This window comes from Acipenser ruthenus, chromosome 11 (genome assembly GCF_902713425.1).
Source record: "Acipenser ruthenus chromosome 11, fAciRut3.2 maternal haplotype, whole genome shotgun sequence".
Classification (NCBI taxonomy): Eukaryota; Metazoa; Chordata; class Actinopteri; order Acipenseriformes; family Acipenseridae; genus Acipenser; species Acipenser ruthenus.
Genome location: NC_081199.1, coordinates 346640 through 361415, shown reverse-complemented (window position 1 = coordinate 361415; position 14776 = coordinate 346640). Strand labels below are relative to the sequence as shown.

The following is a 14776-nucleotide window of genomic DNA, read 5'->3' as shown; positions in this document are numbered from 1 at the left end:
TTGATACCCTAATGTTAATGCACTGTAACTTCACATGTTATATCTGCTACATCAAAACCCAATCCTGAAGTCCAACTGATCACCCCCATGCTTATTGAAGCCTGCCAAATGATTACAGATTTCATGATCATAATAACGTAGCTATCCCTTAAAAGACTGACTTGTAAATGTTTCTTGTTTATTTGATATTTCTAATGATTTTTACACACACTGAACAGTGCACAGCTGATAAACAGACACAGACCTGAAACTATAATAAGTGGTGTCCCTATAATTTACTCCTCAGACGATTGTACAATGACTTGTGTGGTAAAACACCAGAACATGAAATATTAATGAATAAATAATAGCATGCATTAATCTGCAACGACTGCAGTTATTTGACCTCTGTTAACCTCCTCTATAAATGCAAATGATATGAATGGTTTTGATCACCTTCATGAGCTGCTGCATTTACCCATTTTGATGAACTCAGTTATGGTTTTGCAGTTGTTAGTGCTATCAAGCAGTTCAATTCTCATTGTATACAGTTTATGCTAATTTATCAATGTAATTATTTACGTTCAAAGTCCATTTCAAAATTGACTGTAAATCAACTCGGTTTGCCTCATTTTCATGCACAGATGTGCTTTGATTAATCTGCAGATTAGCTGTAATTGCATAATATCAATTTTCAAAGTAATTATATTCCAGTTCAAATTTTCTTTCTCATCAGTTTTGGGTTTTAAATAATGTGACTGGCTTTGCAAGTCTGCTTGCTGTTATACACGAATTCCATTTGCATATGAGACGGGAACCTTTATTTACAGAAGTGTGCTTATGTATTATTATAATCATTTATGCCTCTATTGTATAATTTACAACACAACTTACATGCTAGCTGTTCATATTTCCTGTAGGCTTTCTACACTGCAGTGGTCATCACTGCTGACTGTTTGGCATAATATTTAAGGCAAGATGTACGAAGCTACCCCTTTAAAAGAAGCCATTTCTTTGTTTAAGTGACTTGTACTGGATTTCTGCCTCTGTACAAGTTTATAACTTACAGCAACTGTAAGCAATTAGTGTCTTTAAAAACGAGTTACATTAGCTTACAAAGAACCACATTTATCAACAGCATGTAGAGCAATGTGAGGAAGAATCTCTGTTACCATTAAGATGAATGTATTCCTGACACGTGTGGAAATATCACTAACATTTAGTAATTACCATGTAGGGTACATCATTATTCATGGGCACAAGAACTTCCGTATAATACATTAATCAATGTAATCTTAGTTACAGTACATATCATTTCATTCATGTAGTTTAGTTAACAACTATTTCTCTTAATCCCTGCATAACATCTATTTCTCTTAATCCCTGCACTGCCTTAGGGAACATTAAGTCTTGTGCTTCATTTACAAGGACACAAATATCTAATGTTAACTTCTAAATACCACAAAGTACTTGTCTTCATAGCAATGTCGTATCTGTACAAAGAAGTGTTTTGAATTGTCTCAGTGGTTCATGTTTGGCTTTTGTCTAAAGATCACCTTGCTTTGTAAGTGTTCAGATGTATCACCGCTTTAATATCAGTCCATAGCTGATATATCTTACAGGCCATTGCATCGAATGTGTTTACAAGTATTCGTTACAGTCGTCTGGAAACAATCATAAAAACTGAAACCTTAATCTTAAAGTAATTGAAAACAATCTTTTAATATTTAACTCTTTTTCCCTTCATGTAATTCTCATGCACTCTGGCTGAGTTGTGGTTTCTAGAGGTTGCTTCTGAAATGCAATCCTTTTTGTGTCTTTAATTACTGTGTATTTACATAGTAGCTACTTAGTAAATGCATGTGTAACTACACATAAGTACAATGTTATTATGCATAGTTAATAATGTACTTAACATGTAAATATTTCTGCACGATATATGTAAGTCCACAATTGTACAATAAAAGGGCTAGGGTTAGGATTAGGGTTAATATCATGCAAATGTACACATTAAGCACATTGTAACTCTGCATAATAACATTATAATGATGTGTCAGTACACAAGTATTTACCAAGTAATTACTAAGTAAATACACAGTAATTATAGAGGCTTAATGTAAAGTGCTAGAATGTTTGTTTGGTCTTTTTTACACTAACAAATTGCATGTGAACAGGGACTGGGGACTGGGATGTAATGTATATAAAGTATCCTCCAGGATTGGATTGTATCCTCCAGGATTGGATTGTATCCTCCAGGATTGGATTGTATCCTCCAGGATTGGATTGGGTCCTCCAGGATTGGATTGTGTCCTCCAGGATTGGATTGTGTCCTCCAGGATTGGATTGTATGCCCCAGGATTGGATTGTATGCTCCAGGATTGGATTGGGTCCTCCAGGATTGGATTGTATGCTCCAGGATTGGATTGGGTCCTGCAGGATTGGATTGGGTCCTCCAGGATTGGATTGTATGCTCCAGGATTGGATTGTGTCCTCCAGGATTGGATTGTGTCCTCCAGGATTGGATTGTGTCTTCGAGGATTGGATTGTATCCTCCAGGATTGGATTGTATCCTCCAGGATTGGATTGTATGCTCCAGGATTGGATTGTATCCTCCAGGATTGGATTGTATGCTCCAGGATTGGATTGTGTCCTCCAGGATTGGATTGTATCCTCCAGGATTGGATTGTATGCTCCAGGATTGGATTGTATCCTCCAGGATTGGATTGTATGCTCCAGGATTGGATTGTGTCCTCCAGGATTGGATTGTGTCCTCCAGGATTGGATTGTATCCTCCAGGATTGGATTGTGTCCTCCAGGATTGGATTGTGTCCTCCAGGATTGGATTGTATCCTCCAGGATTGGATTGTATGCTCCAGGATTGGATTGTGTCCTCCAGGATTGGATTGTGTCCTCCAGGATTGGATTGTATCCTCCAGGATTGGATTGTGTCCTCCAGGATTGGATTGTGTCCTCCAGGATTGGATTGTATCCTCCAGGATTGGATTGTGTCCTCCAGGATTGGATTGTGTCCTCCAGGATTGGATTGTACACAAACTCTTCTCACAAAGCTCACTTGGCAAACTCTTTCTACAGCATTAGAATGATTTCCCTGACAACACAGCACGACTTTCTAATAACCTTACAAGAACAAAAATGGAAATTAAGAAGCCGTAAACAAAGCTTTGGGACATTTAATTAAATAAACGCCACTCAGTTGTAATAATCTGTTGCTCAAAGGATAAACTAAATGATAATATTTCTGTGATGAATACAGAGACTGCACAGGAATTAACTCCCAGTACAAATATGAATATCACCCTTTTACTGACTCATTTTGTGTTCTACAACTGTTACTAATGTACAAGGCTCTGTTCAAAAGGGGTTTGTTACACTTTTAAAGGAAAATATCATTTTTGCTTTAAAGTAGTACTTTCTAAAATGCCATCTGTGCTTCCTATATACCTTGTGCACGAAACTGAACCCTGAACCTGAATTTCCAACTATGCCGAATCAGGCATGAAAGCTTTTTCTATGAACAATGCATTGAAACCAGTCCTCGAAAGCTAGCAAGTGAGAAAGAGAGACCGTCCAGGCTGATCCCACACCCAGTTCCCAACAGACAGATATTAGAATGCCTAGTCTTATGTCTTTCATGTGTCAGGTCCCAAAGGGTTGAATAGTTATTGGAACATAATACAGCTGTCCCATCATTCAAACATATGCTTATCTATATATCTGTATTTATTATAAACAAACAATTGAAATATCACAAAGCAGGAGCACATGTTGTATTGACTTACAGGCTTTCATAAATAATGTTTTTGTTGCAGAGAAATGGCTGGAGCTTTATAAGTTCTTGGACCAAATGGAATTAGCACCTGTCATTCAGGCTTGATGCAGCAGAAGTCTAGAGCATCTTACAGGTCGCTCGTAATGGCAAAATAACGTATGCTGAGGCGGATTACCTGAACAGACACTTGATGTGACAGTAAAAGTCTCTTACAGGACGGTCCCAGTCATTAAATGTGACGTGAATAGTCTGACAAGTGGAATCCAAAAAAAGAAAGAGTCCCTGAAGATCCACTAACTAAATGCAAAACCCTTTTAAAATGTACTGTCTAAAGTCAGAAAAAGAAGAATGTTTTTCCTGCTAATCACGAGAATGACTGTGACAGGATGAAGAGCGTGTCCTTGTCCCTCTGATCTGTGCTCTTCATCCAGCACAGAGCACAGATACTTCAACCTTTTCAAAGCCTTACAGACACTCACTTTGAACTGCTGAGACAGCACTTCTGCTCCTGATGTATATACCAGCACAACGATCTTGAGATTAATGGACAAGGTTGGTTACTTTCTTGTCACCGTGTGTACATTTCATCAGCCCCGCGTCTTTGTTGTATAAACTGTCGAAACTCATTGCATCGGACGTAATTTTTTTACAGCTTGTCACCCACAAAGACAGCGTGCCTGTCTGATTGATTAGCAGAGGAAAATCATTAAAGGGCTTCAAAAAATGTAATTTATTCATATATTTTGTTTCTCAGCTAAAATTGATTTCTCGATTGAAGTTTTGAAGAAGGTTTGTTTCAGATGTCCATTGCAGCAGTAGTTAATCTGAATTCCATTAAAAACCCATTGTATGGGTAGATTGTGCCATTGTGCTGTGACAGCGATCTCACCAGAGTCTGATTAGCACCAGGAGTGCTGATGACTGCACTTGTAGCAGAACAATGAGGAGACTGTCTAGCTGTAGAAGCAGCTCCTGCCTCCTAAATGGACACGCTCTGCAGTAAAGGAGACACAAATTACAGCTATTTCTTGAACCACCTCAGTTCAGAAACTCACCTTCAGAATCAGGTAAGAAATAAAATATTGGGAAGACGTCGAGGAAATACAGTATCTTTAACATCAGACCCTAAGTGTGTTACACCTTCTGTTGAAATTGAAATTCAGCACAGTTTACTGCATTTTGAAACAAAATGAATGTATTAATGTTTTAAAAAAAGGCTGAAAGACTGGTTTAAAATAAACAAACATTCATGAACCCATTTTATTTGGACAGCCATCAGAAAAAAAAAACACATTCCAGCATGGCAAAATGATTTCATTAATATTCATTCACGTTACTGCAATTTGAAAAGGGCAAGGAGTTTGCATTTAGATTTCAATCCGTTTCCCTCGGGTGCAACTCATTCCTGCTTTGAGATTGATAGTCTCTTATGAACACTGATAGAAACAGGAATCTCCTGTTGTACTGAGAATGCACAGTAACTTTTTAATTACACTAAGCTAACCTTCAGAATATACAAATAGGAATTATGAATTATGCAAGGGTATTAAAAAAAAAGGATTAAACATTCTTGTTTAAATGTAAAGGGACATTTTCTTTCTGCCTCAGGGCCCAGTGTTTAAATTGCGTTATCTGAGACTGTGACAATATAGATTTCAATTTTTTTTTATTTAGCAGACGCCTTTATCCAAGGCGACTTACAGAGACTAGGGTGTGTGAACGATGCATCAGCTGCAGAGTCATTTACAACTACGTCTCACCTGAAAGACAGAGCACAAGGAGGTTAAGTGACTTGCTCAGGGTCACACAATGACCCTGAGGTGGGATTTGAACCAGAGATCTCCTGGTTACAAGCCCCTAGTCTTTAACCACTGGACCACACAGCCTCAGATTTTAATTTTGTTCTGCTGGCTAGATCTATCCATTTCTTTCTTATTTAGGCTGCTGTTCTTTGCTACAGTGTTTACTGCATCAGTGATCATCTGCAACTTTTCTTTCTTTCTTCCTGACTTTCTTTTTAAAAGAATTGCTTTCGTTTGTAACCCTGCCACTGTGTATTTACCTAATTGGTTACTGCACCTTAAAATTGATTACAGAGTTATTGATTTCATTTATAGCAAAAGAGTGATCTCAAGCAACAGCACTTGTGAAGTGCTTTATGAAACTCACGCGGTGAAGACCTCTGTGATGTTGCAACCTCATCGCAACTACATGGCAATCGCAGGACTTTTATGAAACGGGCCCCAGGTTTTCAGACATGTGTTTGACTGCTCGATTTATACTTATCTGTTTGTTGGCTATTACTCTAGCCTGTGATGTCTCCATTTGAGCTTCATTCCAGGTGCGTTGTAGATAACGACCAAGGCATGGAGGCTTAGCTTGTATCCAGTTTATTTGCTGTTGGGATACAGAAGCCCTAATCTGTTTTAGTTTAGCCTGTCCCCTGGAGAGCTAGCACTGGATACAACTCATTGCTTCAGAATCAGTGTTGGTTATAAGCCTAAGATATTAGCTTTACAGAGAGGGAGCCTCGCCACACTACAAAGAGCTCTGTAGGAACTTTCCAATAGTTGCCAGTTCTTATGAAGTCTATATTGTGCTGGAATCCAAATGGAAATGATATTCTACTACTGTGATGTAGATGAGCGATTACCTTGGGAGATGTGTGGTCTGTATACTGTAACAATCTTATAGTTGTGTTGCATGTAAAATAAATGTTTAATGGGTGAATAATCGTGACACAATACAGTACCCATGTTGGTTTGCTGCATTCCAACATGCCATTTCTCTGCCACTTTTTATATTCCATGATTAGTTGAAGAACTGTAATGCAAACACGCGCACGCAACAATGTGACATCCAGAGCACAACAGCATCCAATGCAGGCAAGCGGCTAGGGATGCTGGGTAATAACATGTATTTTAGAGAAGAAGAAAAAAACTGTGTCACTTCTAAGAGCAGAAGCATAAGCAGTGACATGTTTTAATTATTTTACTGTGCTTGGAGGGAGAAACGAATTATAGGTGAACATAAGGTAATCTTAAATACAATATTTTCATTGCTAACAAAAATGACTTGCTCTGACATTGAATCAAGTGCAATACTGCCCTCTGGTGTTCAGAAGTGGCATCCACACTAATTCCAGCTGTTTAATCATAGCAAGGGCTGCAGCATCCTCATTCCAACAATCCCAGTGAAAATCGAGCATTTATTGAAAAAGAATGTGTTTGAAAACCCCCATGTTAAATCAACTGAATATAAAAGCCAGGCGTCTCTAAAGAAAACTATTATCATACGACTCCCTTGACGGTATTATTGTATCATATTACATGCTAGGAACAGTTTTCACAATTTCCATGACATTGTTCAAGGCTCTGAATTGCAGTAGATTGGGCCTTGAGTAATATATAATGATGCTGGATGCTGAAAAAGTGTGGATTTCAAACAAGCTGCTAGAAAAGCCAGAATTTGAGATTCACAGCTACACTCTCTATAGGAATGTACCCAGTGTGGCATGAAAACCACTCAGGAAGAACCAATTACCAAGACAATTACTGTCTTTTCAAAGCTGCATATGCCTCCCCTCCAATCCGCATCTTTCTATCATTTCTTTCCCTAGCACAGACTCTGCAATGAAATCCTTCTGCAGCCACAGCTAGCATTCCCCCAAGGAGCTGAGCTGCTTCTCCGAATACAGCAACATTATGACTCAACTCTCGGGGTCACGGACAAGAAATGTGTTTTTATTCCCTCAGGAAGATGAATGTTTGGGCTCGGGTGAACAGTGTTATGGGACCACATATACAAGGCCGCAAATCTGTATGTCACCAGACAAGGCTGTGGAGGAGCTGAGCTTCTATCAAAGAAACCACATTGGTCTGAAAGAAATGAAGCGCAGTATTGCTGAACATGCTTCCTTCAGATGATGCACAGAAGCAGGACCCCTATGAGTAGCCAACAGAGCACTCACCTGCATGGTGATCTGCAAGGATACGGGACCCAACAGGCTCTGGTTCCAATGGGTAGACAGGAGACCACTCACCTGCAAGGTGATCTGCAAGGATACGGGACCCAACAGGCTCTGCTTCCAATGGGTAGACAGGAGACCACTCACCTGCACGGTGATCTCCAAGGATATGGGACCCAACAGTCTCTGCTTCCAATGTTATTTGTGTTACTTTAGCCACAGTTCTTTGCACTAACAGGCACCAATTTCAATACATTCTGTCCATTTTGTTTTCTTCTCTAATGCAGGCTAAACCCAAACCCATTTCCTTATTAAACAGGCAACTCAGCATCAAACTATGAGCAGCACCAACAACAAAAAACAATGTGTATGGAATGCATGACCTCATCATGGAATGCATGACCTCATCATGGAATGCAGTTTGAAAACAACGAGTGGCCTTGATGAGTCTCAGACAGCAGCAAGACTAGTTTGTTATCACTAGATTACATTTCTTGTATTACCTGTCTGCTTTCATTAGATCCAACTGATTCCCAAGGACAGGATATAATATAAAAGAACATTTAGAGATAAATGGAAGAATAAATGGATTTCCTTTAGTAAGATATCAGTACCGAGTAACATTAAACAAATGACACCTCTGGCTGTCAGCTTTACAGTGCCTTAAATGTCTTCTGCAGTTCTAAAAGTCTGGTAATATCACAGTATGTTCTTAAATAAAGTGATTAAAATGAATAAACAAATCAATTCCCTTTATATCTGGTCATGTTTTAGAAACTGTGCTTGCTGCATACCTGCAGGCAAGCAGGACATTGTGTGCTGGAGGCGATTCTGCTTGGATCACAGCCCCTGTATGTAGATGCTATCGCATCCTGGGAGAGAAGCTGACGACTCCCAGACAACAGCTGCTGATATGCAACTGTTTTAATGCACCAGACATGTTAACAATTATAATGCATTTTCCATTTACAGCTATCATGCAATCTTATATATATTTCAGAGCACGACAATCTCACTAGAGGGTTTGCCAGTTTGAAGGACTGAGCTTGCTTTAATTGCAAACCATTTGCTGTGGTGCTGCAGCGACAGCGTCCCAGTATGCAAACATAAACTGAAATCCAATTTGGTTTCTTCTGTAGATGTGTAATACAATTGATTTCCAGAGAGGTGAAGTTGTTAGTCTATTATCTGGCAGGCAGGTCTGTGTCTGAATGAAAAACCCATCATGCAACTCAAATATTTGATGAAAATCAATCAAACACAATGCTTGGAGTGATTTACATCCATCTCCAGGAAGCTTCTGGGTTTATAGAGAGTCTGATTAAAAGGATTCTAATCTATATTCCCACAGAGAGGCGCCGAGGCAGAGAGAGTCTGCTTCGCTAGATAAGCTGTAGCAGTTACATTGTATCAGAACACAATCGGAATGGGAAAGTTGGGTGGGTGGTTTGTCTGCATACTGTTTTAAATGACTTCTTTTTATCAGACCTTTCATATGCATTATTTGGATCATAAGCACATTTGTGTAACCTTGACCTGTAAAATTGCAGCTGCTCTGAGATCTAGACTGTAGCTGATAAAACTGTCGCACATCACTGACTTCTCAACCAGCATGCACATTCTTTCATTACAATAGAGCCTGGGGTGCTTCTATCCTCCAGTCACATCAACATAGTGCTTGAGTGCCCCCAAGTGGACTCAGTTAATAGTTCAGGCAAGCTTTAATTACAACTGAAAGCTAGCTTCAAGCAGTGTACACAGTGGAAGCTGTGCAGGACTCAAGCACATGTACAAAGTCCATGGAGTCTCATGTGATGATCTAAACAGTGGCCAGTCCTAAATTGGATTTATAATCCTGATTTTCCAAGGACCACGTTTCCTTCTATTTTTATTATAGTAGTCATGTTCATAAGTGGGTTGATAAATCATACCAGTTAAAGAGTGGCTGTATTTAGACCCCACTGCTGTTTAGATCACTCAAACACACCCCAGTATGCTACTTTGTAACACTGTTGTGGAAGCAGCACTCCAAGCAGAGCACTGGAATTCAGCAGCTGAAGACAACAACACGCTTTAAATTACATAGAGCACAAGACAGCAGTTTCACAAGGGGAGAGAAAACCAAGTCACTTTAAACCTTGAGAAGCTTCATAAAGACACTCCGAGACAACATGTTGTGAAATGACATGACACAGCCCTGAGTCTGTGCCAAGTAATCATTGCAGACACAACTGGAGGGCTGCCAGTGCCCTTTTCAATACAGCGTGGGCACGCCCAGGTATCACTTTCTCTACGGCTCAGCTACAAGCTGAGGCCATATAGTCCCCGTCTCTGTGATCCTCGTGATCTGTTTACTGAAAACATTCAGACAAGACGGTATCCACAGGTGCCTCCTGGAACAAGGAGACTCATTCGCAACTCACCACCATCTGTCACACACACTGCTGGCACTAGACATGGAAACACTCAGCATTTACACTGAACTGATCGGACTACATTGGAAGAACTGATCGGATTGACTTGACAGAGCTGTTAATGAACAAATGATTACTGTTGCAGCAAAGTAGAGTGGGTAGAATATCCTCTCTCTAAACACATAGTTCCTCTTAAAGTTTGATACTCTAGTCCCAATTTAATAAATACATACTTAATAGTGTAAAGGATATGTATGTATAAATAGATGTGACAAACAACTGCTGCTAATACTAGGTTAAAGCCCCACATTCTACTTGTATATACAGCAGACCACGCACAATATCAGTTTTAAACCTGAGAAATATATTTTTTATTTCATGCAAGTCATATTGTGTGCGCTTATACATAGAATTATATAAAATAACAAAAATAAAAAGAGAATAATGCATAACTCACAACATATACTGGCATTTTAAAACATTTTCACTTCACATGCATTCGAATGTACATTATATATGGATCCCACTGCAGCTGTAGTTAGCAATTTCTTTTTTGGTAGTTTATCTGTAACAAAATACAAAGTTGGTGCTATATCTGAGACACTGTGGATTTGCAAGCAAGGAATACTGTAGCAGAACAGCCACTCATTCAAGTAAGGAATACTATAGGAGAAGAGACACGGACACTATTATAAAGAGCACAGAGGTCATACTGCAATATAGATTCAATTACAGTACATTCTGGTGGGTTGTAAATAACCTGAGAATGTCTTACTGTGGTGCAGGACCCCCTCCTACAGTAATGTATCATACTGTACCCACGCCAAAAACTCACTCTGCTATTGTTATACAGCAGGAACAGTCCAGAAATACATTAAACAGTATTGCTACAGGCTGGAATAGTTCATTTGCATTTTAGTGTAAAGAACAAGAACTTTACAGCATGAGAATCAATAAGAAATGCAGACTCCGAGCTGGGACTCCTCTACATTCATCCAGGCTGAGAATCAATAAGTAATGCAGACTCCGAGCTGGGACTCCTCTACATTCATTCAGGCTGAGAATCAATAAGAAATGCAGACTCCGAGCCGGGACTCCTCTACATTCATCCAGGCCGAGAATCAATAAGAAATGCAGACTCCGAGCCGGGACTCCTCTACATTCATCCAGGCCGAGAATCAATAAGAAATGCAGACTCCGAGCCGGGACTCCTCTACATTCATCCAGGCCGAGAATCAATAAGAAATGCAGACTCCGAGCCGGGACTCCTCTACATTCATCCAGGCTGAGAATCAATAAGAAATGCAGACTCCGAGCCGGGACTCCTCTACATTCATCCAGGCTGAGAATCAATAAGAAATGCAGACTCCGAGCCGGGACTCCTCTACATTCATCCAGGCTGAGAATCAATAAGAAATGCAGACTCCGAGCTGGGACTCCTCTACATTCATCCAGGCTTTAGCAAACCCAGTGCATTCATTTTCACTTTGATCTGCGTCAGCACAGGAACATTCAAGTAAATTTAAACTGCAGTTTAACAGAATGAAGCGTTCCAACCTGTGCGTTTCCCGTGAGTGTAAACCACTGATGGCAATGAAACCCAGGTAGTTATTCACTTAAGACCATGTCCCATTGACTTCAGTGGTTTGAACTCCAATCTTTAATCATCAGTCACCAAATCAAACCGCGGTTCTGTCAGGTGAGGTTTACCATCCTCTCACTTGCTTCCCACAGTTTTTTAGCAGCCCCCTCATCCTCCGCGAAGGGGTGGAGTTTGGCGGGCTGGCAGTCGAAAAAAAACTTTCCGTTGTGCTGTAGGACTTCATCTGCTACAGCACAATGAATGACAGTCTGAGCAGCAGCTTCACAGGGCACGGAAAACAAGACCATGACCAACCAGAGGAGCATGCGGAACACTGTGGAGAAGTGGGACGTCCAGTTACTGTGAACAAACCCTGCGATTCAAAAGGAAGGAGCTGCAATTAAAAGCATGTTTTTTGATCAACAGGCATTAAGCATAGAGGATGTTACTATTTTAAGATTCTTATTCTAAGGGCTGCACATTTGTAAATCTGATTAGTTTTTTTCTCCCTGATCTTAATTCTTTAACTGAGAGATTGTTTTGAAGGAAGTAGGAAGTATCATCTGTTAAAACAATACATTTCATTGCAATGACGATGTCATGGAAAGTACAACACTTTTTTTTTTATAATCTGGACATGGGAATTAACAAACAAACAAACCTGGGTGTACAGAATATGCAGTCACTCCTTTCCCTTCCATCATCCTGGCCAGTTCCTGAGTGAAGTAGATGTTGGCCAGCTTGCTGCGGCAGTAGGTGAAGAAAGGCACGATGTTGTAGTTCAGGTCCTGGAAGTCCAGTTTCTGGTACTTGTACATAGAGGAGGTGAGGCTGATGACACGGCTCGGGGCCGACTCCTTCAAGCGGCCCAACAGGAGATTGGTGAGCAGAAAGTGACCCAGGTGGTTGAAGCCAAAACACATGCTGAAGCCATCGTCTGTCCAGTCCAGGACACATGGCATTCCTGGACGAGGGGACAGGGGGAAGAGCATGTCTCTACTGTGCGCATATCAATAGATTTACTCTAAAGCATATGGGCTATATTCACAAAACAAGTTTGCACCATTTATCTGTGAAGCAAAATGAAATCAAACGGATACAAAGCTAGCAAGAAGCAACACAAGTGAATGCTGCAGCTCCTGATTCCACTAACCCAGTCATTTGTTGGAAGCTTTGTAACATAAACGCTTTGTTTCTTTTGAGAAAAGGACAGGGGTGGAAAGAATCAGGGCCGAGGTCAATGATTTGTGAACATGGGCCGTGATGTGTTTGAACAGATGAGTCACTGCTAATATATACTCAGAATGCAACACTCAAAATCAAGCTTTAACTTACTGAGGCTATTACTCAACTCGTTAGGTTTCCATACACACACAGCAATTCAATGTAGAATTCACAGAGGGAGGCTGCTTTTGTTTTCTCTCCGTTTTTCTATCTTTCCGAATTTAACACCAAGTTAGCTATGGGAATCCAGAGTCATCAGAAAGCCATGCCACCCTTAGATGGCCGGAGCCCTAACTGTACTTTCATTTACTTACACTACGTTCTATAAGATGGTAGCTATGGGCGATGTGAAATTCAATGCACTGAGCGCCAGTCTCTCACCAGCGTTATTGATCAACACATCCAGCCGCTTCTCTCTCTTCAGCAGTGCCTCACTGAAGTCTCGGATGGACTGCAGGTTCGCCAGGTCCAGCTCCATGTGCTGCACGTTCATGCTGCAGCTCACTCTCCTAATCTCCCTCACAGCCTCTTCGGCTTTCCCAGCGTCTCGACAGGCAATAATCACCCGGGCTCCTCTCACAGCCAGACCGATCGCGGTCTCCTTCCCAATCCCACAATGTCCTCCTGGGGGTAGAGCAGAGAAGGAAAAAAACACACCTGATTTAAATGTGAGGCAGTGCTGTGTGATGCACTGCTGTTAGGGATACTGGCCGTATCGGGATCGGGGTGACTGATTTATGTAAATCTGGTAGGGTCAAAACCGGGATATAACAAAATAAATAACCGATAAGACTAATTAAACCATTCAAATATAGTCTACAATAAGCACGTACGACTGTGTTAATCACTTTATAAGAATAATGTTCTTGATTACCATAGTGCCTTGTTTTGTTTTATTTTTATTTAATGTTGTTTTCACTGCAGGTGCTATAAGCTAAAACTAGCGGTTGTTTACGTTATTTTGACAAAAGTTATTTAGTGTGTTCCGCTACAGGAAGTGGCTGAAAACCGCGACTTTTGAAAGATTTTGAACAAAATGTCGGGACACCGGGTCCTTTGATGGAAAACCGAGACAGTCCCGGCTAAACCCTAACGTCTGGTCAACCTAAAATCTGTGCTTTCCATCACATGACTGATAAATACAATGTACTAGTTTAAACAAGCCTGCTGTAGGAGTAACACACAGCACAGGCCTCGTATTATATTGTAGCTACAGATCGTGTTGTGTCAAGATCTTATACTATAGACATAACCTTGTCGTCATAGTGATTTATTTTTAGCATGTAAACTACTTGATAGCTTTAGTGAAATAACGTTTATTTGTGTAATAAATATATACACTATTATTTACAGTCGTCACGTGACACGTCCTTCTCACTGTACCCCTGTACCTAAACTCCTATTTTCAACATGCAATTGAAAGTAATCGGTCTTCCCGTATATATTTTAATAAAAAAACAGTTGCCCACCTGTGATAAGTACTGTCTTGCCATGTAGTCTTTTTGTATCGAGGCAGAATCGTCTCTTCTTTGTCCATTTCAAAAGCAGAAAACAAACCAAGGATGCAACCACAGTGCCCAGAACATACATTTCACAATGCTGCTGTTATAAACACAGGCGACAGTAATTCAAACGAATACTAAGCTAAGGCTATATTGTGCAAGCCGTATGATTTGCACTTGTCATGAAACTACCACCACCGGCAATACATAATGTATTTTTTAACTAAGTACGAACAAGTCTATTGTGCACAGTTCAATCTAGTACGCACGCGCAAAAAGAAATCTGACCTGACTGACAATGATGAGCACGCGAGACCA

General features: G+C 40.3%; 1 protein-coding gene across 1 annotated transcript; it reads right to left on the bottom strand.

The window, feature by feature from the left end:
• Nucleotides 1-10493: 10493 nt before the first annotated feature.
• Nucleotides 10494-14716, bottom strand: LOC131739343 (retinol dehydrogenase 14-like). Its single transcript, XM_059032720.1, has 4 exons — nt 14426-14716; nt 13338-13580; nt 12394-12696; nt 10494-12105 (listed from the first exon to the last, which is right to left on the bottom strand). Exons 1-4 carry the CDS (start codon nt 14544-14546, stop codon nt 11846-11848), a joined length of 927 nt encoding a protein of 308 aa, XP_058888703.1. The 5' UTR covers nt 14547-14716; the 3' UTR covers nt 10494-11845.
• Between the last annotated feature and the right edge of the window lie 60 nt (nt 14717-14776).